The following is a 24,218-nucleotide window of genomic DNA, read 5'->3' on the forward strand; positions in this document are numbered from 1 at the left end:
CCGAGGGGTTTGGTCCAAAACTCTATTAACCTGCCAGTTCAGAAAGGTCAGTATATACTGACTGGCCTCTGGTTGCCTCTCGAAAGTGAATTTCTTTGTGCTAACCAAATTAGATGCTCACTTCCTTCTAGCCTATTTCTATGCACCTTATCTCCCTTTCACTGAAAATAGGTTAGACCCCCAAGACCTGGTAAGTTCCAAAAAAAAAAATAAATGGGAACACCACAGACAGTGAAGATACTTGCTGAAGGATTTTCAATACAGAACTAGATTAAAGAATACTCCTTTGTGCAATTACTTATGCAGCTATATCTCATTTTAGAGACAAATGGATTACGAATCAGAGGGATTCCCAGCACTGAACTGCTGAGGTTCTTTGGGGCCTAAGCTCCCCACTTCAGCCAGAATTGCCTTGCCCATACACTCTTATTACCAACAGCCATGCCATAAAAACCAGCCTCATAGTTTAGATGAGGGCTACGACCACCTTCAACTCAGCAAATACATCAAACTTCCCAAAATCTCAACTCCTTCTCAGCACTATAGCAAATGGTGTGTTATGTTAACATTGGACTTAAAAATAAATGCTATTGCTGTCAACTATAAATAACAAGAGACCCTGAACTCTGCTTAAAAACAAATCCTACAATCTGGCAGCATTACAAAAAGAGTATTGGGTAACATGAGCTGGCATACAGAAGACTGTTCAAAAGACCGGAAGTGTACTCCTTGACTCTTACACCTCTAACAGGCTGCAGGACGCATCAAACACCAATGGATTCAAGACTTCTGAAATACATTCTTCAACACTGTTCAGATGCAAAGAGAAACAATTAAAATGGAACCTTGTTCTTAATATGCAGAAGCACCGCTACGTGTGGTAGCAAAGAATATTTAACAAGCACCAAGCCAATTCTTTCTTAGTGAAACTGAATTTTATTTAACTACAAGAAACACAAAGATGATGCTAGATAGAGAAAAAAATTTGCTGGGCAATCTAAAAAAAACCCGACACAGGTACAATGCCCTGCAAACTCCTTTACGTGATGTTACAATACAGCACTTTGAATTCGCATATTGATAGGTTAACATACACTATTCATGTGGTGAAAAAGGTTATAAAGAACATTATATGAACAATACACAGCATTATTGGTTTTTGCTGTTCTTTTTAAACACCAGGACATTGAACATCTCATTGCTGAAATGGTTTAAATGCATAGGCCACATATATACTTGCATAACACAAGTCTGATTTACCAGCAGGGAAATAGCTTGCACAAAATTATTCCACTATAAATCAGTTTTCATTTATATAAACTGTCTTGAAGTGCCAAGTAAACATGAAAGTATGCAGAACATTAAGTATATTTACAGGTTCAGTGCACTTTTAATTGCTCAGTAAGAAATTACTGAAACAGCAATAAAAAAGGAGCTTAGATTATACTTGTGATAACACAAGTGGCTTGACTAAAACAGACAAACCAACCAACCAACCCACCCACCAAAACCCAAAACTATCAGCACATTTAACATTCTTACGATGTTTTCATGAACATTTACCAAAACATTAGCAAAGTAACAGAATACTTTATTTTCCCTTACAACCAGTGCTTATCAGGCGAGGAGAACACTGAAATGTAACAATTTCCTTCTTACTATAAAACACAGAAAGAATTCTGCTGTAGAATCCATTTATACCATGTCTGAACTGTGTGTACAATCTTTGATGTTTTTAAATAACAAACATGAGCAGTCATAAATAATATTATAGTTTTCATTTAGTTTCTAAATAAATTAAGACTGCTGGATCTTCAAGACTGTGAAGTTATTCCAGGAAGGAGACAATCTAGACAGGCACATTTATCACATATGCTGCTCTAGTTTAGGTGCCCTATGCCTTACTGCAGTTCCTGGCCATGCACATACAACACAGCCACCTCTGTGCAAGTCAAAGGTTTAAAAGAGTCATACTGAGGCTATAAATAATTAGAAGTAAAAAGAAATGAAAATTTCTTCCATGTGAATTTTCATGGACAGCGGGATCGGCCAGATTAAATATAAAGGGTTGACTGGAGAGTCATGAATATGTCCACTAGCCAACTACCAACTAGTCAACATGTCCACAGACATCTACCTCCAGCTCAGATATCTCAGACTTGATCCACATTAAACTTAATCCTTAGATATACACAAATATTTAGTGACTGTCACAGGAAAGGGAATGTGACTGAAGCATAAGGCAGGAAGAACTGCAGGCAGGAATTAACCTGAAGGACCTTAGATCATCACCGAGGAGATGCTTCCATACAATTTCACACGCCTGCCTATCACGTCTTACTTAGCTGTTACCACTTAAGTGGTAAATACCAAAGATGATGAGAATTGTGTTGCTCACTAAAATCTTTTAACTGTTTTCCAAACCATGCATTTGTTGCTACATAAGTTACTTTGTACAACCACCAACATGGGTCTTGCTGCCGGCAGTGCTTAAAAACAGCTTTACAAAAATTATCAAAATAAAATCAGATGATCCTCATAACTGATCAAGTCTGACCTCATAATGAAGACATGCTTTCTTTAAAATCATATTTAAGAGCTTGCTGTGAGGAATAACTGTAGGCATCTATAAAAGCTGCATAATAAAAATAAATACTTTTAGTAATTTACAACAAAATTAAGAAATATACATTTCACTTAAACAGGTAACAATACTTTAATGGATTACTTGTTCGTCACTGTACAGTCCTGAGCATGTTTTTGCAGGCGTAATTTAGGTCATCAGTCTTCCCCCACGTCCACATGACATATGCCAGCTGGAAGAGAGCTTTAAATACTTCTGAGAAGCAGTATCTTAATTTAGCTTTGGTAATTATCTGTGCAACTATATAAATCTTTGATTTGCTTTTCACACACCAAATAGATTAGGTCAGGCACTACTGTTATTAAGATTCCTCCATCACTTTTTGACATTGATAAAGCAAACTGTCCGGAAGAGCAGAACAAGGTGATCTGAACCACAAAGCCAGCATCCCTGAGTGAGTCCGACAGTGCAGCAGACAGGGCACAGATGGAAGTAGCTGGCATGCCAGTATTCCCTCATTACCTTAAAACAAGAGACCACAGAAAAAAGTAAGTAATAACTAACAATAGCTATATCCTAGTTGACAGAAAATGTATCTTCTTCTCAAACTCCGCTTCCACTGTTCTTTGCTACTCTTACCCCTACTCGTCTAAGGTCACCAAAAATCATGCCTCCCCCATGCAATCCCAGCTTCAGATTTCTCATATAGCTTAATTCCCATTTTCTGTCCTGTCCAAAACTTTTCACAGTGCAACAGTTTTCTCCCTTGTAAAATTTAGTGTCTGCTGTACACTTGTACCTTTACATTCACACAGATCCCTGAGAAAGGCAAATCAAGTCCATAGGACAACGCTCTTGTGTTTACTATGCTCCTAAACATTCCCTGCCTTAAACTGTTAGATACCTGCTTCCATGCACTTGCTTTCTTGGGCAAATTACAGGTTAGAAGCAATCTTACTTTCACTCACCTATAACATCAACTATATGGAGTTTCAGCTTCTGCTGCAGTGTATTCAGAGCAGCTGAAAGGGAATCTTGAGGTGAGGACATTTTTATATTCTGTTTCACATCATTGGAAAGGGACAACCACAGCTTCCCAAAGTCTTCTGTAGTCATTTCCATTGGCCTAAAAATAAGCTTACCACTAAGTTATCATAGCAAAAGAAGAGACATTATTCAGCATATATTTAGTATCCCCAAAAAATAGTATCTGGAAGCAACTGGACAACAGAGAAAGCAATAAGCAAATAAAGATTAATTTAAACAAACCCCTTCTATTCCCAGCTTAACACTTTTTAAAGTTAGCATTCCTTGCTTTAGATTTCCAAACTTAAAAAAACCCAAACCAGACATATTATTCTATGTCAATGAAAGACCAAAGAGAATGGCCTTGAGATACTGGCCCACTGAATGAGACAAAACAAGTTCAGTGAGAGGCAGGAAAACAAGGTGGATTTCACTATAAAACAGAAGTCTACTGGAAAAAGAACGCTTGCCTTTTCTACTCCTAAAATAAATGCAGCGTTCAAAAATGGAAATAATGAGCTTTCTTCTTCCCCTGCAAAAGTTGTCAGCCTTTTTATATAATGTATCTCTATTCAAAATCACTTATTTCAGTTTGACGTTTATATTATGACAGTTAAAACAGCATGCCCTTCTGTTCACTCAGTTCTGTTAGCCCCTCAAAAACACATTCTGTATTTTAAGACTATGTTAACCTGCAGCTACTGTCAATGTTCTCACTGGACTTGTACTTCTTCCTGGAACTTTGCCCCTTTTTTGTTAAGTTTAGAAATAACCATTTACTATCTGTAGCAGTCATCTCAATTAGATTAAAACTAGCTGCTCAAGATGAAGGCTATTTTCATAATCAAGACCCAAAACATTCTCCCCTTGCCTAATACCCGAGTACACACATTTTTAAAAACTGCAGTTTATTTTATTTACCGGATGAAGTCCATCAAAGATAAAGTGACTGAAAAGTCAAGGCGCGTTTTCATCTCCGACTGGTAAGTAACAGAGCCAGAAAGAACTCCGTGTGTGCAGATTTTGTCCATCCACACGCATTTCTGGCAACGTTCCACACTTTCAGCTTCAATTGCAGGAAACTGATAGCTGGGACTCTCCAAAATCTATAGTTTTTTTTAAAGGAATATAGAATATAAGTCTTGCTGCCAAGTTGTGTAAGTGGCTAAGATATAGCCATAACATTGTGTAAGTGCTTTTTATTTCAATTAATTTGTCTCAGACTGTTTGGCAAGTGAACAGAGCTACCATTTCTCAGTACTCATTAAGCATAAAATCAATCATTAACATCTACAAAAGTTCTATGAGAATTAAAACACTGGAGAAACCAATCTCTTTCTGCCAGTTGGCTTCCCCTCTGCCCCCTGAAGGACTGCTCAAGAAGTATCAAGAACTGATGACCAAGATTCCACAGTTCAGTCCCTAAGTAAACTAATATACAAGAGCTCTAAATAAACTAACATACAACATTGCAACATATAGGCTTTACAGGCTGCCCAGGGAGGTTCTGGAGTCTCACTCTCTGGAGACATTCAAAACCCACTTGGACACATTCCTGTGTAACTGCTCTGGGTGGCCCTGCCTTGACAGGAGGGCTGAACCAGATGATCTCCAGAGGTCCCTACCAACCCTAATGATTCTGTGATTCCCCAAGCTATATGCTAAAGCAAGAAGCCGAGAAATCATCAGTAATAACAAGGATAACTTCAAGATCCCTCAGCATTCCCTGGCCTCTCCAAACAAACTAGTAACACAGATTCTCTCTGTGAGAGTGATCTTTGTGGAATATTAAATGAATTACAAGCAAAATCTAGACAAGAGATACCCACTTTCTATCAATGCCATGACAGGTTTGATTCAAGCCAGAAACAGGAATGAAGGAGACTTCATAACCAATTAGTGATTCCTTGGTTAAGTTAATTCTAGAAGAAACATTCTGCTTAATTCTCTTTATCCACTTACCACTTGCAACAGTATCTACCACTTCTAATTCTGGGCTTCTTTCAGCAAAACACACGGATAGTCACACCAACAGGCAATTCTTAAACCGCTTTCCAATTATTTAAGTGACGTTTCAATCAAGACTATTACATGCTTTTACCAACCAGTTAAACCCCAGATGTAGCCAGTGTCAAATAATAAACTGACTCCTCTCCATTCTCAACTGACCGCATAAGAACAAGAATGCAATATGACTGATGTCTTTGGAAAAGCAAACAAACAAACATAACTTGAAGTAAGCTGACATAAATTTTACGTGAAGGAAGAAACTGCATCATGTCTGCCTATCACAGACACAAACAAATGCACAAGCCTAACAGTCACACCCAGACAAAGTTACACAATGATTTCTCTGGCAACCCTGGTTATACCATCCTGAGTATGACTGGTTAGGTTTGCATGCAGTCTTAAGACCAGGAAGACACTGAATTCAGAACTGCAAAATCATATATATTTGTTATATGAAGGCAAGCTGTATTAAGGTTAATTTAAAAAGTGAGACGCTAACTTTTATACCAAAGGGCACTAAGTGTAGTATTGAGATTTCTTTCACTACCCTTTAGGATGTGTGTAATAACCATACCACAGGTTTTATGGATATGCACTGGGAAAAAAGCATGGTTATTACACTAAACCAAATACTGCACACTTAAATGCAAGCAAAAGCAAGAAGGTCCAAGTGAAAATGAAACGTAATGGAAACAAAGGTTCTTACCTGAAAATGCTCTGCTTCTTCAAACACTAAGTTCACAGCATTAAGTACCGCAGTGGTTTTATTTGAAACAAAAACAATGAGCAACAGAGAGTCATCTGTCCACACCTTACATAAATACAGAGCTAAGGCATCACTCTGACAGAGTTCCACTACTTCAGAGTGCGTGAGCTCTTCTAGCTCTTCTGGTAAGGAAGGGATTAACGGTGTTTTACTGGCACTTTCACATTGAGCACTTGGAGAAGGCTGAAAAATTTCAATATTACTATCAGCAAACAGAGACGACTGTGACAGCCTATTATCTGAAAGTCTCTCATCCAGCCCAGATTTTCTGAGGGACTGAGGCATTTCAAATGCTAAATTATCTTCTACAATATCTGAAGAAGAGAGGGAGGCTTTCCTTAACCTTGTGTGCAAACTTCCCTCAGAATCTTCCATGTTAATAGGTCCTGTATCAAGTAAGGGACCAAAATCTGAAGCAGCACTATTCTGGAAGTCTGACGCCTCCTCACCGTGTTGAATTTCATTTATCTTCAATCTTCTTTTGAACTTCTGAGTAGCTGTTTCCGCTTTCCCCATCTGGAAAGGGAAAAGATTAAAAACCAAAAAAAGGGTGGTCAAGTTTCCAGCAACAAGCTGTGTTACTGTTAACAGCATGAAACAGGGCGAGCAAGGACAAACAAAGACTAAGGAATCAATTCAGATGACATATACAAACAGATTCCAAACATTTTAATGGATTCAGTAATGGGCTTTTGTTGTATTTTTTTTACAGGGTATTGGATTAGCATGTAATGGCAGACTGAATCCAAGTTTCTAAGAAATAAACTAAAAGCTCCTATTAAAAAGCAAGCAGAGGTAATTTTCTGGTTAAACCAGCCAAGATTTGAGCTGGCTAATATGATAATGCCAGTCTTAAACAGATTACCTAATGGTGACTTCTTTAATGTTCTGCATATTACCATACATAAATAATAAATGGTCTTGACATAGGGCATCAAATTCCAGCCTTACTGACAAAGAATGTCAAAAAAGCTCCGCAATGTTGGGTCAACGAACAGTTGTTAAGGAAAACCAAAACTAACACTCAAAGTACAACTTTTTAAAAGGGGAGTTCTAGTCACTGAATCAGATCTGACTCAGAAGTTGCTTGTCAAGCAATATCCACCCCATTTCACGTTCTTAACAGATTATCAGATTACAAAAGTAATTTCAATAGTTTTTCAGTGACTCAGAGGTTTTTTTGCCTTGGTTTACCAAAATATTCAGTTGATCTCCACTTGCATCTGTAACTGTAAATAAGGCAATATCTAAACTTTAAACTGGGAAAGTCTCAAAAGAACCACTTACCAGACTTACACCAGCATTTGATCCTAGTCCAATAAACAAAGTTGATGCTAACTGCTGCTTCTCTTTGTCTTCCTCAGAGATGCTGGCAACTTGATCAGACCACAATGCAGGAGGGTCCTGCACCTGTCCTGCTGACAAGGTGCTACAAGAAGCAGTTTGTGGCTCTTCTTCTTTCCCTTCTTTGCTTGCTTTCTTTGGGAGGTAGCCTTCTTTACCCCACAGCTTGCGTACTCCCTCAAGTTTCAGAGTACCCGTCCTAAAAAGGTTAACAAAAAGCAGGATCAACCACACGAACATCACATTCATAAAAATATACCAACATTCTACTTCAAACACCATTCACAATTTTGGTACTTTGATAAACACAGCAAGTAGCAGAATATACACTTTTGCATGTTCGTCCTTCATTACCTTTAGAACAACCCACAAATGCAAACCTGGACTAGCTATATAATCCTAAATACAGACCTATACTAAGACAGTATTATACCCCTACAGCCACTTGTAGACTGTGTTTGCCAACTCCAGAGTTTCAGATTACATTTATTACATATTCAAATATTTTTTTTAGAAGCGAATACACAAAACATGGTCTGTGAATCTCTAAGTGTATTTAAATAGCTCTACTCTTGATTCCTTAAAAAACCTTTTATATACGGGACTGAAAACTAGGAGAAACCTGGAAAGTATTTTTTTTTCCTATGGAAAGTGTTCATGTTGTCAGATACCCTGAATTCTAGCAGAAGTTAGGTCAACAGACACAGGCTAAACGCTGCAAGTCCTACACCTAAAACCCTCACACATATTTTCTTACACAAGCTGATTAAAGAATCTTAATTCCAAGATTTCTTGCACACCAATTTACCACCAAAGTATAAATAAAGTTATTAATTTGTATAAGACTGTGGATATGGAATTTATCTTCAGTGTTCTAAAACTTAAAGAGTATCTTACACCGCAAGTCTTAGCCTCACTTTTATCTGAATGAGTTTCCTTAAAAGGCCCATTATTGTAAGCCCATAAAAAGTAAGCATAGCCTGTAAGAAAAAGAAAGAAGCCAGAGAAAAAATGCTTAATCATGAGGTAATCCTGTCCCAATTTTACTGCATTACCCATTAGTTAATTAGTTTGTGAAGAAAGTGGAAAAACATTCTAATCACATTAGCTTTTTTCCTAGTTATTTCCAAGAAGATGCCATCTGAATTTCTTCTTACATGACAGAAGTTTCCAAGTTTAACTATTCTTTTTAGTTCCATGTAATGAAGAAGCCAAAGACACATGATACTGACAAGAACAGAAGCTTACATGTACTTCATTTCAAACACAAATTAACTCACTCTTTATGCCCTGTCTCAGCACTATTCACAGATGTATCAGAACCAAAAGATAAGCCAGTAGGGGACTGTCTGCCGGTGATGCCAGATGAGGACACACTTGAAGTAAATGACAATCTGTAAGGTTCAAAATTCAGAGCTGCAAGACAGACAGAATCTTAAAATTACAAGAGGCATACAAAGGTAAAAAGAAAATCCATTTTCTGAAAAGAGATACTCTGTACAACTGCACTTTTCAGGCTTCCCATTCAGGATCCTCTATCCTCATAAAAAACAGGTATTTCTGCTCTCAGGTAAGTTTTTTTAGACAGGCAGAGGATTTCTCTAAAATGTATTAATTTGATTTTTGATTTTAAATACTGGAATTAGACAAGAAATAGTGACTTTACAGCATATCACTAAAACATCTGCCGATGCTTACAGTATTTGTAGACAGAAGTACTGTATTGAATCTAAATAAGTGAGCTTTTCAATTTCTAAATAACATTGAGTCCACAGCATTATGTCCATATATCACTGTCTGCTTTGCAAACATACTTGACACCTTGGGCGAGAAATTGTTTTCACTAACACTTGCAATCAGGATTCAGAACCAGCCACTTCTGCTACACTTTACAAATCGAAGGGTAGTTTGAATAGCTTCTAAAAATGGTTTTGGACTAGAACATAAACAGTCATTGTTACGTACGAAGCACAGCGCAGACTCTCCTTTGCTATCAAGGGGTACATTCCCTTTCCCTCATCTCCACCCCAGCCTTACACTTTCTTCTTCCCAGCAAAGTGAAGCAGCAGGGCAAAGGTGTTGGGCATCTTGGATGAGAGAGGTCTCCTAATAAAGGAGTAGGCAGTGCTAAGGAAGTGTCCTGTCCCATAAGGAAGCAAGAAGGAACAGAGATCCAAGGGGCTTTGTGATAAACAGCATCCACATAAAGATATTCAAACTCTACCAACCCATAAATTTAGTTATCTATAAACAAAGAATTGCAATAAACTCAGTAGACTTCACTTCTAGAATACTTATGAATAGTCCACTTCACCTATATCTAACCTCCTAAAATATTTATGAGCTAGTGGAGGATGGTGATCAGTACTTGTGATTACTGAGAAAAAACAGCAATTCATAATCTGGTTCCTACAATGGCTTCCCTGCAAAACTGTAACACTGTAAACACCAGAACGTTAAACCGGTGTTCTTCAGCAGGAAAGACCACTAATTTCACTCTTAACACCTCAGTATGAAGCAGTGTTACAGGCTCAATCTGACAAACAGCAGGTTATATCCCTCACTGGGTTTATGTGCATGCAAAACCAGTGCAGAACATTCAGTTTGAACATCTCTGACCTTGCTCAACATTTCCCCACCACAATTTTCAATTTTCTAGCAGGCTTAAATTGGAGGTAGCAGATGTAGTACTCATAAGTATCTCAGAAAAGTGTTAAGTTCTGCAAGCTACAGATGCAAGCAAATGGACAATATTATCTACTGAATGCATTAACCTGCACAGTCAAAATAATTTTTTAAAAACAATAACTTAATTGGAGATAATGCAACGTACAAGGCTCATTTTTCTAATTCCTCAATAGTAAAGCTGAGAAATGGTTTAGAAAAGCTTTCCAACCTCAAAGTGAATTATTCCATGTCTAAAAAGAAGCCCTTACGTGGCAGGCTATGATAAAGTAAATAAGTATTTCTATGGGAAAAAGTTCAAAACAAAAATAAGCCCTTTAGTTAACATCTTGGGGTATTTTTAAATAAATAAAAGCAGATACTGCTGTCTTATCTGTACCTACACTAGGTAAGAAACATAAGCTCTGTGTTATAAAATAAGTTCCAATGGTTAATGCTGCAAACTATGATTCCACAGTCAAGACTAAGCGCTCAGTATAGCGAAGTTAGGAACCCTTTGCTTTCACTTTAATAATCCCCATAAATTTCAATTCCCATAGATTAGCAGAGATTGTAGTAAAGCATTCTCATCTGCAGAACAGCAACCTACAATAAATGAACAGTTACATACACCAGGCAGACAGATGTGGAACTAAACTAACTTGCACTTAGCTAAATCTACAGACAAGAGATGTATAAGACAACATTACTTTAAGAAATAATACTAACTATACATTTAGGATTGTTAATTAACACTTACCAGGTAATTTACCAGCTATTTAATAAATGCAGTAAATCAAGCATCACCTTTTTCCTGAGAAAGTTTCTCCTCTTGTCTCTGGTGATGAGGCTTATATGGTGCAGCACCACGACCAAGTCCCTCAGCCACAAACCCATCCAGAAAAGATAAGGAAGCATCTACCTACAGAGAATTAAGAAAGGTGAGAAATCAGATGATAAACCAGCACATGAAGTCATAATTTTGTTGAAAGCTACTCCAGGTTACTAACTGAACACCATGGCTCTTTATCTTTCAGTATAGAACATTAAGATTCATCAAATATTCCTGAAAAAGTATGTTTCTGAAAGCCCACTGTAAGCAGACTAAAGACTGGCATCACTCAGAACTGTCAAATACCATTCATTTGAAAACACTTTCTTAACAAAATATCCAACCTCCCAACTACAAACTGGTTCATGAAGAGCACATATTACAGCTGTCTTACCACCATGTCACTGCAGCTAGCATCAAATGGAAGTAAGTTTTTCATCAGTGCTTTGTCCTCACACAGATTCTTCAATTCAAAGGCATATTGTCTCATGCAAGTATCTAGGGAGTTGCTGAATTCTTGGACTATTTCATCAACTGCTTTTGAACAGGAGGTACGTGATGCTATCTTGGTGACTGTAGCCATTATCCACACTTTAGTTTCAGAAGTAACAAAAGTCTTCTTCAGCAGGCTGTGCAGCTTTGTCAAAATAACTTCTGGATCAACATCTGTAACAAGGCTAGAATATTCCCCCAACACCTATTCATAAAGAACAGACAAAACAGGCAGTTAATCACACAGAGCAGTGCTTTCAGTTTTAAACAGAATTAGGTACTAAATGGTACTAAATACCAACACAATAAAAACCACCTCACATGCAAGAAACTACTATTTAAACATGTTCTACATTTATTTCTTTACCATTTTGTGGCTTAAGTGCCCAAGGTTTAAAATTATTTGTGCGTTTACCTCAGCAGACTCCAACTTTTAGTTTCTTAAAAATCAAATCACAGTATGGAAAAGAAAGCTAAAAATAGCAATTAGGGCATGACAAAACACGATCTGCTCATACTGCTGCCTCTCCCTTGGGTGGAAGCTGAAGCTTATGCAGGTACCAGACAACTCTAGCATCACTTGGCCATCACCTGCAAAGCTAAAAATGCATTTCACAACCACATCTGGCCTAGTTCTGATGAAGTCAGAAAGGCTTTCAGCATGCAGTCAGATTCATGTGGCTGCTAAACCATTCTAATAGTCACCTGCCTTAAAGGGAGCAAGTCAGCTTTTTCCACAAACTATGACTCAGGCACCAGAAGAGGTCACTAAAAATAGATATTGGCATATTATCTTGACTTCAAGTCAAAACAGAATATTCATGACTAAAAAGAAAAGAGTTTTAAACAGCTATTTAAAACATTACCACCTTTGACAGTTTTCTCGCATTTGTGTATTCAATTTTGACCATGTGTCTGCCATACCCAACTCATAACTTGAAGAAATTTCTGTGGATACAGTGCATCATCCTCTTCTAGTAATGCTAAGTAAGACTTGACTGCATACATCCGTAGCTTATCATCTTCGTTTCCATCATCAAATCCTACATAGAAAACAATACACATTTGCCTAAAATGCAAATAACACATCCCATCAAATATTTCAAAGTTCAAGAAAAAGCAGCCAGATGATCAAGAAACACATCTAATTTTTCAGAGCATTCATGGTATTACTCACCTTCAGCCAATAGCCTCAGAAAGTTGTTTGGGATATCCGTATGCACAAGATCACCTCCAACTGAAAACACTGCATTCATTGTTTGGATGAACCACTCATTGTTAGGGGCATACGTGTCCAGATGTTAAGGAATTAAGTGCTACGGCATAACTTTTTCTATTTTTTTAGTGTGTTTCCTAAGGAAACAGATTTTCCACAACTAAGCTACTGTCTTGCTCCACAAGTTGGAGGCCTATTGGTCAAATATCAGCTCAATCTAACCGAAGATGAATTATTCCTGTATCTTTTATAAAGTGTTCCCTGTAAACTTCATGAAAACTAGTGGTAGGGAGAGAAGTCTTAAGTTACTGCCCTGTTGAAAAATCCTGCACATGAACCTAACAGTTATTCATTATGTGCTATTTGCTGGCTTGTCAATCAATACATCTTAAGTTGTGCATTAATAAATGCTAGAGTGAAAAATAAAGAGTTTAAGCAGAAGTCACAGTAGGAACAGACAAGGATTTAGCTCTGGAAAACTGTCCTACTATATTTTAAGTTCAGACTTGTTCGGTGCCAGCTTTCCAGAATAATCTTTTGAGTTTATCCAATATCACTTGATCAAGACAGGCAAGCTGTTCATCAGTGTTTTGCTGCTGATTTGCTGAAAAACAATAAACACTTTCAAGTACTCCACAGAATGCAAGATTGCTTTTTTTTTGTATATTTACAATTTGATCAGCCTTTGCTAACTTTGGACATTAGCTTCTGCCTTTCCTCAAATAAAGCATGAAAATGCACACTTAATGAATGGAAATTTTCAACAATACAGAAACATTAGCATTATTTTTGCATACTGCATGACAACACAGCTTTTTCTGTACATTACTCTGTGCCAAGCAGTGTACAAATAGGATGGTAAGGTAGCTCTCCATTATAAAGAGCTTACAACTCAAATTATCAGACAAGAATACAAACAGAAAATCAGGCAATGTCAAGTCTTACAACAATGTCCACCATACATCAAATCCCTATTTCGGCATAGTTAAAGAATCTTTATTTCTACGAAAGTGTATATTCTTAAAATCTATACACCCACAAAGAGTTCTGATAAGAACATAATTAGAGAACACCACTCAGTGTAGCACTGAAGCATCCTTTCCATGCAATGGTGTAAAACTTCAAAAGTTTAATTTAAAAACACAAAGTTCTTATGCTAAACTCCACAGCTAAAATGAAATCTTTTAAGTGCTATTACTTTCTCAATGAAATACAAGAGATACTGCAGTCATTTGTGTATGTATTTTCTTTTGTGTATTTTTATTTGCGTTTGAAAGAAAAGCATAGCAGTAACACTTCCTGCTTCAAGGGATTATGAAAGGTGCCTTGAAAGGTATAAATGCTACATTTGCTTAAGCTCTGACTCCAAAGATTCAGAAAAATAAAAGGATATTTCTCAGCTACTTCAGAAAAATAAAAGGATATTTCTCAGCTAGTTCTGCTATTTTGCCAACTAAGTTGATGATAGCATATTCTTCTTTGCTTTCTTTTAAGTAGTCAAGCATCTTCTGAACTATGACAATTACGTTCTGTCCATTTGTAATTCTGTAGAGAAGTTCTAGAGTCTGAAAGAGAAAGCAAAAGAAAATATTTAATTTGCTCTGATGACAAAAAAGGAAGCAGGCAAACAGAAACACTGTAGTGCAATGCCAAATTGAGCAACTGCCTTTATTTGGCAAGTCTTAAATGAAATACACTGCTTATCTACACAGCTTGTCACATTGTTCGTAAGTGCTTTCACAATAACAGAGACATAACATGCCTTTTACACAACTCCTTTTAGAAAACCTTTTGCTCATCTTAAAAATTAACTGAATTTTGATGTTTAAAAATTCACTGACCTCCCTTTTAACTATGGGATCTGGATGGTCCAGACATTCAATTATCGTCATTTGGTGCTGAAGTGCAAGATTAGGATCCTGCTGGATAACATAGGTCAGAGCCTTTAAACCTAGAATACAAATGACTGGAAGTGATACAAGAGAACATATGCTGCTATGACCAAATTAGTAACATCTTAATGAAATCAGGTATCCTTACCTAAATATTTCAAATTAATCTTGGGTGACAAAACAAACTTTCCAATGCACTTGGCAGCCTTTTCAAGTAGTTCAGAATTGGGATAAATTGTATAAATTGTTTGGACACATTCAAATAATATAGCTGTGGGGAGGGGGGGGGGGGGAGAGACACATAATTAACGTGCATTAAATACTTCCATAATGCAAAACTTTTGAACAAGCAAACTCACTGATTGTATCAAGGACTTACAGTACCATCCCACCCCCATGAATCTAACTGCAGAGTACCTACTGACGTTTAGTAATAATGGGATGAAAGACTATCTCCTTTAGCATACATGTATTTCTTATTAGCTTTTGCCACTGTGCATAAAACTTTGTCTTTAAAGTTCTTCCAACCTCAAAATCTCCTATAGTTGCTCAAGGGACTGTGACAGTCTGTAGAAAGCCAACAGGCAACTATAAAGGATGTGAGTCAAAACATTTTTCAATAATGCATTAAAAATACTCCAACAATCAAAAGCTGCACTGTACAGCAATATATCACTTGCTTTACAATTTAGAACTTAAGAATTCAGTTGTTGAATAAAAATGTATTTTCAAACTGTAAGTATTTCAGCACTATCAACTACTCACATTTCCAATCTTTACAAATACCAGTAATTACGTAAAAGAACCTCACCTACCATATGTAATGTTATGATTTATCTCTGCTCTTCTTAAAGATTCATCTAGGACTTCATACATCAATTCACTTGTCCTGTTCAACAAGAAAAAAGAAATTATTTGCTGCACTAACAAACATGTAGTCTTATTTCACCAAACAGCTCAAATCCTAGTACTGAAATCTGTAACACAAATTATTCATGTCCCCAGGTTTGCTTTAACATGGAAGAGCTCCATAACATGTTTATAAATGGCATCTAACAAGACATTTGCAGCTTTCCAAAGAAATATTTACTACATCACCAGACTGCAAGCACTTACCTCACTGCTTGTATAAAAAGAAAACATCAAGAGGGAAAGGCCCACAGATAACTAGGTTCTCACAAAGCAACACCACTTTTTAAAGTATCTTTCCTCTGGATTTTCACACAGTTGTTTGGTAACCCAGTAACAGAAGTCCCAGCAAAAAATGTATTTCAAGCATATCCCACAATAACCAATTTTTTATTCAATCCAGAAGCTAAGAAACTGATTTTGTAGTTTAAAAAGTACTTACTCACTGCATTGGTTAATAACAGATATGTACACTGACCATGAAATTCACTTATAAAAAAAACAAACCAAACCAAACCAACCAAAAAACAGCAAGGTCATGACTGTACTCTTTGTACCTTCAAAGTAGTAATTAGAGAGAAAGATCTGGTTACCTTGGATCATCTTTTCCTAATAGCCTCAATATTCTTAAAAGCTGAATTTGTAACCATGGTGCTGGCACACTGTGATAATTGAAGTCAATAGGGAGCTTTCCTCCCACTACCTGCTTCAGGATGGCTACAAAACTCCCAGTCAAGTCCTTGTACCCAGATGAGTTTTCCTACATAATGAAAAAGAAATAGCATTCAAATATTTTCAAGCCACACCTCAAAAGTAAAAATAATCCACAATTTGAGTAAAATCAAAATACCTACACCAGTGGTTTCATCTCTTTAAAATAAAACTTCTACTCTCATCCCTCAACACCTGTAAGCTCTTCACTTGAAATCAATGCTATTTTCTCACACATCTGCAATGGGAGTGAATGTAACTTGAAGGCAACAGTAAAGAAAGATTTACAAGCAAATTTCCACAACCCCTTTAACACAGAGTAGAAGTCAGATCTTCTAGCTAAGGATGCCAATGATGCTGAACATTCAGATCGTGCAAGAATTGGATCTGTCAAGCTAAACGGAGACCTAGCACAGACATAACACACATCCATGATCACAAAAATCGACTTTTCTAATGATTATAAGCTTTTTTCTGCAAAACTTCTGTACAGTACACTGTGTACTGAAAATTACATGTATATTTATATAAAAATAGCTCCCAAGTTAAATTGTGTTTCTAATTCTTTACTTACCTTAATCATTTGAAGATAAATATGCAAAGAAGCAGCCATGACACCAGCATCCCTGTCACATAAGGCTTTCCGGAATTTATCATGAATATGCTGAACTTGGTTAGGAGCAATGAGATAGAATTTATACAAAGCTTGAACAGCTTTTCTTCGGATAATTTCCCTGAAGAGAAATGAGATTTACACAAAATAAAATGAAGCTGCACGTGCATTTTAAGTACTTGACTTAACAAAAGAGCTCGCACTTGTTATTTCTACAGTAATGTAAAATTATGCGTTCAGCCATCACAACACTGTGATTTACAGAGGCAAGAACCCATGTTTTATATGTTTGACAATGAACTACTTTGCAAACAATATCTGAGGAAGTGACAAAGCAAAATTAAAAGAATAACAGGGCTTAATACACATTGACAAATCAAAAGAATGGCCAACAAATGAACAATGAAATTGGCCACTGCTAACCTGCTGCAGCCAAATACGCAGCTCCAAATAAAACACCTGTCTGGGAGTTACTGAGTCAGCTCATTTTGCAGTTCCCTTTGTAATCAACACCACATTTACAATGTTATCCTATGTGATACTGTGAATTAAAAATCAATCAACTCAAAGGTACTGGTATCTGCAGATACTTTTATCAAAGTTTCTATAAAGAGCTTTATTAAAAAAATGTATCAGTGAAGTACTTCAAGGATCTCAATCTGTTTCTCCACTCGCTCTATAAACGCTGTTCATCCACATATTTCCAGCAGATAAATTCAATTACATTTACCTATTAAAACTGGTTATGAAAAAACTAAAGTACCTGTCCAATACTCAGTCAAGACTGCAAATAAATGAGACAAGAAACTACAAGAGGAAAAATTTCTGAAGGTAATGATTAGAAAAAACAACTCAGAAAAAACATCAGTTTACTAAAACCACCTACAGAATGAAGTCATTCAACTGTACAAGACACTTGAATTTCTGTACATGAGTACGTACTTTGAATGCTGGAGCTTGTCTTCTATTAGGGGAAGAACAGCTGGAATCATCTCCCGTGGAAAGATCTGGCTGACAACGGTTAATGCCATGCAGACCTCTACTAGATTAGTGCTCTGTAAGTCCTGTTACAATCAGTGAAATAAGACAGTATTAAAGAAAATGACACCTCTGAAACATTATTAGGTGGCAGATTTTCAGTGTCACTCCAAAGCATATTTCCATTTCCTATCAGAAGAACTCAAAGAAGCAAACAGACAATTTCTGTCAGCTAAAAGCAGAAGTTTATATTGAAATATGCATGCATGGCTCCTCCTGGAGCTGAGAATGTATGTAATTGGTACACTTTATAAAGGAAATTTTAGGGTGTATCTCCTTTAAAAACATTTAAAAAATGCCTTCAACAGAAGGAATCCCAAGATTAAATTAAAAATCCAAGGAAAGAGATTTAAAATTTTCATTGCTAACCAAAGAAGCAACAACTTTAAGAGACCAAGATAGAATTGATGAGTACACAGTTTAGATGTGTGACAAAAAGGGAAGAATTGGCCCAAGTTTAGTTTACAGAATCATTTAGATTGGAAAAGACCTTTAAGATTATTGAGTCCAACTGTTAACCCAGCACTGTCAAGTCCACCACTAAACCATGTCCCTGTGTGCAACACCTACACATCTTTTAAATCCTTCCAGGGATGGCGACTCCTCCACTTCCCTGGACAGCCTGTTCCAATGCCTGACAAACCTTTCCATGAAGAAGTTTTTCCTGATATCCAATCTAAACCTCCCCTGGAATGACTTGATGCCATTTCCACTTGTCCTATCACTTCTTACTTGGGAGAAGAGACCAACACCCACCTTGCTGCAATGTCCTTTCAGGTAGCAGTAGAGAGACAAGGTTCCCTCTGCCTCCTTTTCTCCAGGCTGAACAACCCCACCCAGCTCCCTCAGTCACTTCTCATAAGACTTGTGTTCAAAATCCTTCACCTGGTCTCTGGACCCACTCCAGCATCACCTGGGGATGGGCCTGCACCTGTGCCTTTAGGTTTCTCAGTCATTATTTTACCTCCAGACCTCCAAAACCACTGTACCTTCACAACTGTGTTCACAAGTAGAAGTAGTAGTTCATGATTTTCATGTAGAAATAAAGAAACTGCCAAGTAACCTATAAAAGAAAGCAGCCTCAATTACTACTTTCAGGCAATTAAGCAGCTTCAAGATAGAAAACTTAAGACTGCCTGTAATATAAGTGTTAATTCAAACAATTACAAAAACCCAACAAAAAACCCCACAGTTGGATGACAGTTATTCATGTCTTACATATTAAGACTTTCTTTTATTTTGAGACAAACCAGTTATATGCAAGTTGCAGGAGAGCTCAACAGCTAAGGATACATAAGCTGTGAGAAGTAAGAGACATAATACTCTTACAACTAAGGAGCAGCTAAAAGCACCATGAGAAACCACTTCCTGGAAAACTAGTACTGTCTCTGCACAGAGAAAAGTATTACTTCTAGACTCCACAATACAAACACACTTGTTAGGTCTGTTTCTCTTTTTTCAAAAAAAAATAAAGTTCAATTTCAAATAAATTTCAACTTTCAATTTCAAATAAATTTCAACAATGTATTCAGCTTGGAATACAGCAGAGTAAATTCACCATCCCATGCCAAAAACTGCCTTGTTATTTCTTAATAAGGAGAAAACAATTCCAGAAGCCCAGACAATAAACCTTTCTCTTCAAGATCCCTTTTTCTTTTTAACAAAGAGACTTAAAATGGGGGGGGGGGGGGGGGGGGGGGGGGAGAGGGAGCAGTGTGGGGAGGATGCCAATTCATGACAATATCTGTGTTACACAGACAGATCTTAAGAAAGACCCACCCCGGTTCATTCAAGGCTCAGGGATCAAAATGAACAACTTAGATACAAATAACTATTGTCTGGGCTACCAGATTGGTCTATCTGCATGTGAAACTCGATCAGCTTAGTACACAACAAAAACATAGCTCACTCTCATTCACTGAGGCTCACAATGGGTAAAAATATGGGGTAAACCCATCTTGACTAGATCAACTGACAACAATCCCTTAATAAAAACTGGTAAGATGCACTGAGAACTGACAAGGTCATCCTCATTTACCACATAAAACTGCACAAAATGACGTCAGAAAGCCCACACAATAAAAAAGCCCACACACTTGATAACATCCTTTTACCAGGTCAAAGCTTAAGGGGCTTTGTATCCAGAGAACGTTAAGCCATCTACATTAAAAAAAAAAAAAAATACATAAACCAATGCTGCTTCACCAAACCCTTCTCAAAAAGAGCCCTAATACAGAAAGGTCTCAACCCGACTACTAGCAAGACACATTGGTTCTTGACACTTAGAGAGGTCACAGAGTTTTCTTCAAATCAGCTTACCACCTGCCCTCCCAGGTTTGGTGAAGACAGAATTTCTTCATCCCTACCACAGCGTCTGTGCGCTGGCTTTCGTTACTCAGGGTTAAAGCAACTTTAAATCATCACTTGCAACGTATTCTCTCAGAAACTCCAATACATGAGTAGATGATCCAGATGAAATTCAAACAAAGGATATCAAACAAGCATATCCCGCAAGACATTGCTTTCCGTGTATGCAGACATTGCTTGGAGTTAAACCATTTTCTCTGCAAACAAGAAGAAATGTCTTCACTAGGCAGTTGAATCAGCAACTGCAAGGAGATTCTCCAGAGGAGACAGGATGACAGCTACTTCAAACTAAATCTGCCACACTGGCAGGCAAGGAAATCCAAACAGCATGGAAGTTCAAAGACAGCTGAACCAGCCTTTCAGATTTCCTCAGGAAATTCTGCAAATAGGATTGCTTTATTTGCCTCACTTCCTACAACTCTTTCTAAATTAAAAAAAATAAATCCTACAAGCACCAAAACCAAAAACATTTGCCTGACAAATCTCTTGTATCAGCATCCTTGTCTAGACTTGCACTACGTACTTGAAAAGAAACCAGATCCTGACGGAAACTCTTTTTCAGCTTGATGTGTTTTTTAGCAAAATCTCCAATTATTTTAGCGCTGCCACAATTCAAAACAATGGCAGAACAACTGATGATGTCAGTGATTCCCCCTGCCTGCTGCTCTACAAGCAGATACCAAGCACCTCACAAACCAGGGAGTTAGTAATTTTCAAACAGTACTGAGAGACTATGAAACAAGGCCAAGAGAGCAGAGGAACATTTTAAGTTGTATTTTTACATGAACTATAAATTCTGAAACACTTCAGAAATACAGTTTGAGAATATTATGAATGCTATAGATCCATGCACATACCAACTCTTTTCTCCAAGAGATTTCCTTGCTGGGCAAGCTTGATTGCATGGATGTATCCAAAGGAAGACTCGTACCCCAGCATTTCACAATAGATGAGTCTCACCATACATTCTTTCATTAGTCTCTGTAATACCAAAAATAAATTATTAAGATTTTGAGTGCGCCATGTCTTATTCTCTTCTTCACTGCTGTAACAAAGTAGAGGACTTCATGTGGCAGAAACACACGTGCATTTCACATTATTTGCTAAAATCAGGGTACTTGTAACTTCTCTGCTATGAAACTCTTCTGTGAATCAATATTAATTTCTGACTATAGTCAAATTAGAGATGTTATCTTGTTTTGATGAGCATACATGTGATAAAGAAGATTAATTACGCCTAAAATAAACTATGAGTTAATGCCTATGAGTTAACTGAAGTGTTAGACAATCACACTGTTAATGCAGATTGTTTTTTACCAATAACTACACTTACCTAGGATGGGTTTTCCCTATGTAAGAGAGTTTAAAACTCTCACTCATGGGACTGAGATATGCATCAACTAACTCAAACCAGAGCATATCAACTCCTGCAATTCAGACATGAGCAACAGTGCATACAACAACGCACAGCTGCTTATACAACACAAATCAATGATAAAACCAATGTCAGCTACAAAGAACATTATCTGATGGAAGCAGTTCATCACCTAGCTTTTTTGTCCACATTATTTCAGACACTACAGGATGACAGGCTCTGCACACCACACTGTTGCATCATATTCACATCACACAGAATCAGTGTTCTCTGCAAAACCATAGACACTGGTAACTTTTAATGCTGATAAATTATGCCTCCTAATAATGCAGGTAACCTGCACACTCCACCTGGCAAAAAGAGTGAGAACACTGCTTTTCACCACTTTTGGTCTGCTGTTCTGACAGCCTGTAACCACTAACCACACTTACAAGTGTTGTGGTGGGGGCGGAAACTGCTGCTTTCAAATTGGTTAGCTCCTGCTGGATTAACTTTTCTTCTTCCTAGAGAAAAAAATCAACTTATTTTAGCCTTTCATAAGTTTTGGACTCAAACTATGAGATAAATGTCAAAGACGTGTTCATTTCACAATATTCCGCGGTCCTCTCAAAAGCAGCGTACGTCTCAGCAGTAACACCGAGCTGCTTGCTGCAAGCACCGTGGGCACCAGTACTCCTCGGCAGTACCGTGCTTGCCCACGCCGCACCGAGCAGGTAACACATAACTCGACAGCCCACGAACGCGCACCGCAGTGGGGGTTTATCGCCGGGCTCCGGAGGATGAACCCCAAGCGGGACCCAGCCCCGCGGCTGAGGGGAGACCGGCACCGCGCACAGGGCCCATAGCACCGCGCCGGCACCGCAGGAACGACCGACGGGTGGAAGGGAGAGGAGGGGGGCCCGGCCCACGCCCGCTTCTGCGCGGCGGGAGGAGCAGAGGGCCCGCTCGGGGGAGCGGCCCGCAGCCCGTACATGCTTGGAGGTGAGCGCCGTGATGCTCCGGATGAGGCTCCCGAGTCGGGAGGTGGCCGATGCCCTGCCGGGGCCGCCTCCTCCCGGCCCGGCGCCCGGGTCGTGCTGCCCCAGCAGCCCGGGCAGCACGCTCAGCGTCCGCTCCACCACGTCGCTCATAACTGGCCCCGCCGCTGCCCACCGCCGCCCGGAAGGGACCGGACCGCGGTCCCCGCCAGCCGCTCACGCACTTCCGGGACCGCCCAGCGGCAGAGGGCGCTGCACAGCGCGCTGGGGCGGGACGGGACGGGACGGGGAGGGAAGGGCCGGAAGACCTAAAGCCGCCCACCCGCTGTAGGCCCGAGGCTTGATAGCGCCGGGCGGTGGCGCCGCGCTGTGACGGGCGGGCAGGAGCCTCGGGAATGGCTGTGGCTGTGGCTGTGGCTGTGGCTGTGGCTGTGGCTGTGGCTGTGGCTGTGGCTGTGGCTGTGGCTGTGGCTGTGGCTGTGGCTGTGGCTGTGGCTGTGGCTGTGGCTGTGGCTGTGGCTGAGCAATCGCCCAATCCCCGGCCTCCCAGAGCGGGCAGCGGGCCCTGCTGTCAGATAGCACGGCCCGGTCACCGCTGAGCCGGAAGGTGGAGCTGAGCCGCAGCGTCTAGAGCGGGTCAGCCCGGAGCGGGGAGACTGCAACCCCTGCCCGGCCTCCAGGGGTTGGTGCCCGCGGTCACGGGTCGCGTCGAGATAGGAGCAGATCCACGCTCTGAGGGAACACGTGCATCCAGCCCCGTCAGGTTTACCTGATCTGTTAGGCTGTGCCTTCCCAAATTGGTGGATTGAAATCTGCAGCCGATTGCAACAAGATAGATACTTTACTGTATTTTTTAACAGAATTTTCTCCCGGTTTTCCCCGTGAACAAGGTAAAAGCATAGTGCTACTTAAAGAGTCAATCATCTCACCAAAGACAGCAGACTAAAATAGTACTCTCTCTAGGATTAGATGCTTAATTCCTTTTAGCCCACGTATGGCTTTTCCAGTTACACATATTTCTCTGAAACAAAATTACTTGACATTTTCTGGTTTGAATGTCAGTTCAAAGGGGATATTTTTTTTCTGGAAAAGGTGGGGAAGAAACTGAAGTAATCCCTTCTGAGCTATGTGTTTGCAAGGAGAAAAGTATCCCTCCATCTCCAGCATGTATCTGGGCAGACAATCATGCTGAAGCTTGAGGCTATGAAGTGATTTATTATCAGGAAAAAAAAAAACCGAACAAATAGGGACCAACTGAGGTCAGTAGTTCAAAAAAGTATTAAAAGTTGGCATTTCTTTGAAGTTAAGTTGAAAGATTTGGACTGGTATTTTTTAAAGTTCATTTTATGAAATTAATTGATTAAGAGTATCTCAGTTAAGAACTGCTCCTGTAAAGATGATA

The 24,218-nt window shown here is 38.8% G+C and overlaps 1 protein-coding gene across 3 annotated transcripts; it reads right to left on the reverse strand.

Annotated features, from left to right (window-relative positions):
• Window positions 1-2,691: 2,691 nt before the first annotated feature.
• Window positions 2,692-23,023, reverse strand: AP4E1 (adaptor related protein complex 4 subunit epsilon 1). 3 transcript variants are annotated; one of them, XM_057397430.1, is made up of 21 exons: window positions 22,811-23,023; window positions 22,271-22,342; window positions 21,322-21,445; window positions 19,087-19,160; window positions 18,002-18,123; window positions 17,021-17,180; window positions 16,329-16,495; window positions 15,642-15,715; window positions 14,975-15,097; window positions 14,776-14,885; window positions 14,356-14,499; window positions 12,896-13,004; window positions 12,643-12,761; window positions 11,621-11,923; window positions 11,202-11,316; window positions 9,011-9,146; window positions 7,674-7,929; window positions 6,327-6,902; window positions 4,532-4,716; window positions 3,553-3,710; window positions 2,692-3,106 (listed from the first exon to the last, which is right to left on the reverse strand). In XM_057397430.1, exons 1-21 carry the CDS (start codon window positions 22,967-22,969, stop codon window positions 2,946-2,948), a joined length of 3,447 nt encoding a protein of 1,148 aa, XP_057253413.1. In that variant the 5' UTR covers window positions 22,970-23,023; the 3' UTR covers window positions 2,692-2,945. The 3 variants fall into 3 exon arrangements, with proteins under 3 accessions (XP_057253413.1, XP_057253422.1, XP_057253430.1); XM_057397439.1 differs by lacking the exon at window positions 14,975-15,097; XM_057397447.1 differs by lacking the exons at window positions 19,087-19,160; window positions 22,811-23,023.
• Between the last annotated feature and the right edge of the window lie 1,195 nt (window positions 23,024-24,218).

This window comes from Pezoporus wallicus, unplaced genomic scaffold (assembly GCF_028554395.1).
Source record: "Pezoporus wallicus isolate ANWC-B61680 ecotype Strahan unplaced genomic scaffold, APGP_CSIRO_Pwel_v1 contig_3952, whole genome shotgun sequence".
Classification (NCBI taxonomy): domain Eukaryota; kingdom Metazoa; phylum Chordata; class Aves; order Psittaciformes; family Psittacidae; genus Pezoporus; species Pezoporus wallicus.

Bases quoted from the DNA above. Each gene is read 5' to 3' on its own strand.
- AP4E1 (XM_057397430.1), bottom strand. From the start codon at position 22,969: ATGAGCGACGTGGTGGAGCGGACGCTGAGCGTGCTGCCCGGGCTGCTG. The intron at 22,343-22,810 runs GTACGGGCTGCG...TTTTTTCTCTAG, and splicing joins CGGCGCTCACCTCCAAGCAT to GAAGAAGAAAAGTTAATCCA. The intron at 11,317-11,620 runs GTAAGACAGCTG...AATTCTCTGTAG, and splicing joins CTAGCTGCAGTGACATGGTG to GTAGATGCTTCCTTATCTTT.